The sequence below is a fragment of the Pteropus vampyrus genome, unplaced genomic scaffold, assembly GCF_000151845.1.
Source record: "Pteropus vampyrus isolate Shadow unplaced genomic scaffold, Pvam_2.0 Scaffold308, whole genome shotgun sequence".
NCBI lineage: Eukaryota > Metazoa > Chordata > Mammalia > Chiroptera > Pteropodidae > Pteropus > Pteropus vampyrus.
The window spans coordinates 475,182-476,532 of NW_011889089.1; the positions used below are offsets into that span (position 1 = coordinate 475,182).

Consider the following 1,351-nt stretch of genomic DNA (forward strand, 5'->3'; position numbering starts at 1 on the left):
CCAGGTGGCAGAGTGTCGCCCAGCTCCCACGCTTCCCTGAGGCTCGAAGACAATGCGTAAAGCCTGAGCCTGCAGCTCTGGCCCAGAGTGTACCCAGAACGTGGCTTCAGAGGGACTGGGAAAGCAGCCCCACCCCCCCGCCCCCGACCTGGGGCCTCTGAGCCCAGAATTTTTAGACTGCGCCCCGGCGTGGGAGGGCCCGTGCCTTCCTGCTCGAATGTGCCCAGCTCCCCGGCATCTTCTGTGCGCAAAGCAAGTCCGCCCCCATCCTGGGACCTCAAGGAGTATTCCGGGTGTTCCTCGCTCCACGGGCCAGCCCCCCCACCCCAGGCCTCCTGCCCCAGGATGCCTGTGGGTGCTCCTGGGTTCTCCTCCTCCCCACCCACTAACACCACTTACCTGGATTTCTCAGCAGAAGCGAAGCACACGGATGAATGCCCTGGGCAGCCAGAGCCCCCTGCATCCTTCTAACCTCAGCACAGGTAAATGCAGTACCTGGGGCGCCGACCTTCCCGAGGCCGGGGGCTGGGGATGGGGCCGGGCCGCGGAGCGACTTAGCCCCCGGGCTGGGACCCAGCACCACCGCCTCCCTCCCCCACAGTGATCCACCGCACCCAGCAGTGGTTTCACGGCAAGATCTCCAGGGAGGAGTCCCACAGGATCATCAAGCAGCAAGGGCTGGTGGACGGGTAAGGCCCCCGGGGGTCTGGTTTGCACCGTGTGGGCCTCGGGGCGGTGGGCAGCTGTCAGGTCCTCGTTAAAGGGGAGGGACGAGTATTATGGGCTGGGCCACCAGGGCGGGCGGGGGGGCGGGGGTGGTGAGAAGGGGTACCACCTGTCTGCCCGCTCTGTCTGGTGTCACCCTCCCTCTTTTGTTGAAGCCGAACCGACAACACAAGCTAGTTATCTTTAACTAATAAGGTCATGAGCAAATGGGAAAGAATATTTTGGCTACACCTATTGATTTATGCAGTAAATCAGCTTTTGCTGAGAACAACCAACCCTGAACCTCACTGGCTTAAAACAGCAAAGCCCTTTTCCTCACGCTCGGGGTGTCCGAGTGGCTCTGCTCACCTGGGCCAGGTCCGTGAGGCTTCCCTCACATGTCCCGTGTCCCTCGTGATGGGGCGCGTTTCCGGTGGGCTAGCCTGGGGTCACTTACCACAAGGCCATCTTGGGGCTCTGGGGTCAACAGCAGTCAAATCCCAGTGCACAGTTCTTCGGGCTGGTGCCCCCTCAGCCGCAGCCTGGCCACGTGCCCACCGCCATGGGGGGGACTGCCCGGGGCTGTGGGCGCAGCCCCGTGACTGATGGCACAGGGCCAGCAGCGGTCGGCCCCCGCAGAGAGCAG

The 1,351-nt window shown here is 63.4% G+C and overlaps 1 protein-coding gene across 1 annotated transcript in view; it reads left to right on the top strand.

Moving 5' to 3' along the window:
- Positions 1 to 1,351, top strand: part of LOC105303564 (growth factor receptor-bound protein 10) — a 43,551-nt gene that overhangs the window by 35,175 nt on the left and 7,025 nt on the right. The window contains exons 12-13 of the mRNA XM_023521606.1: positions 413 to 482; positions 602 to 689. Coding sequence (XP_023377374.1) covers positions 413 to 482; positions 602 to 689 — 158 coding nt within the window. The remainder of the gene's footprint in view (positions 1 to 412; positions 483 to 601; positions 690 to 1,351) is intronic.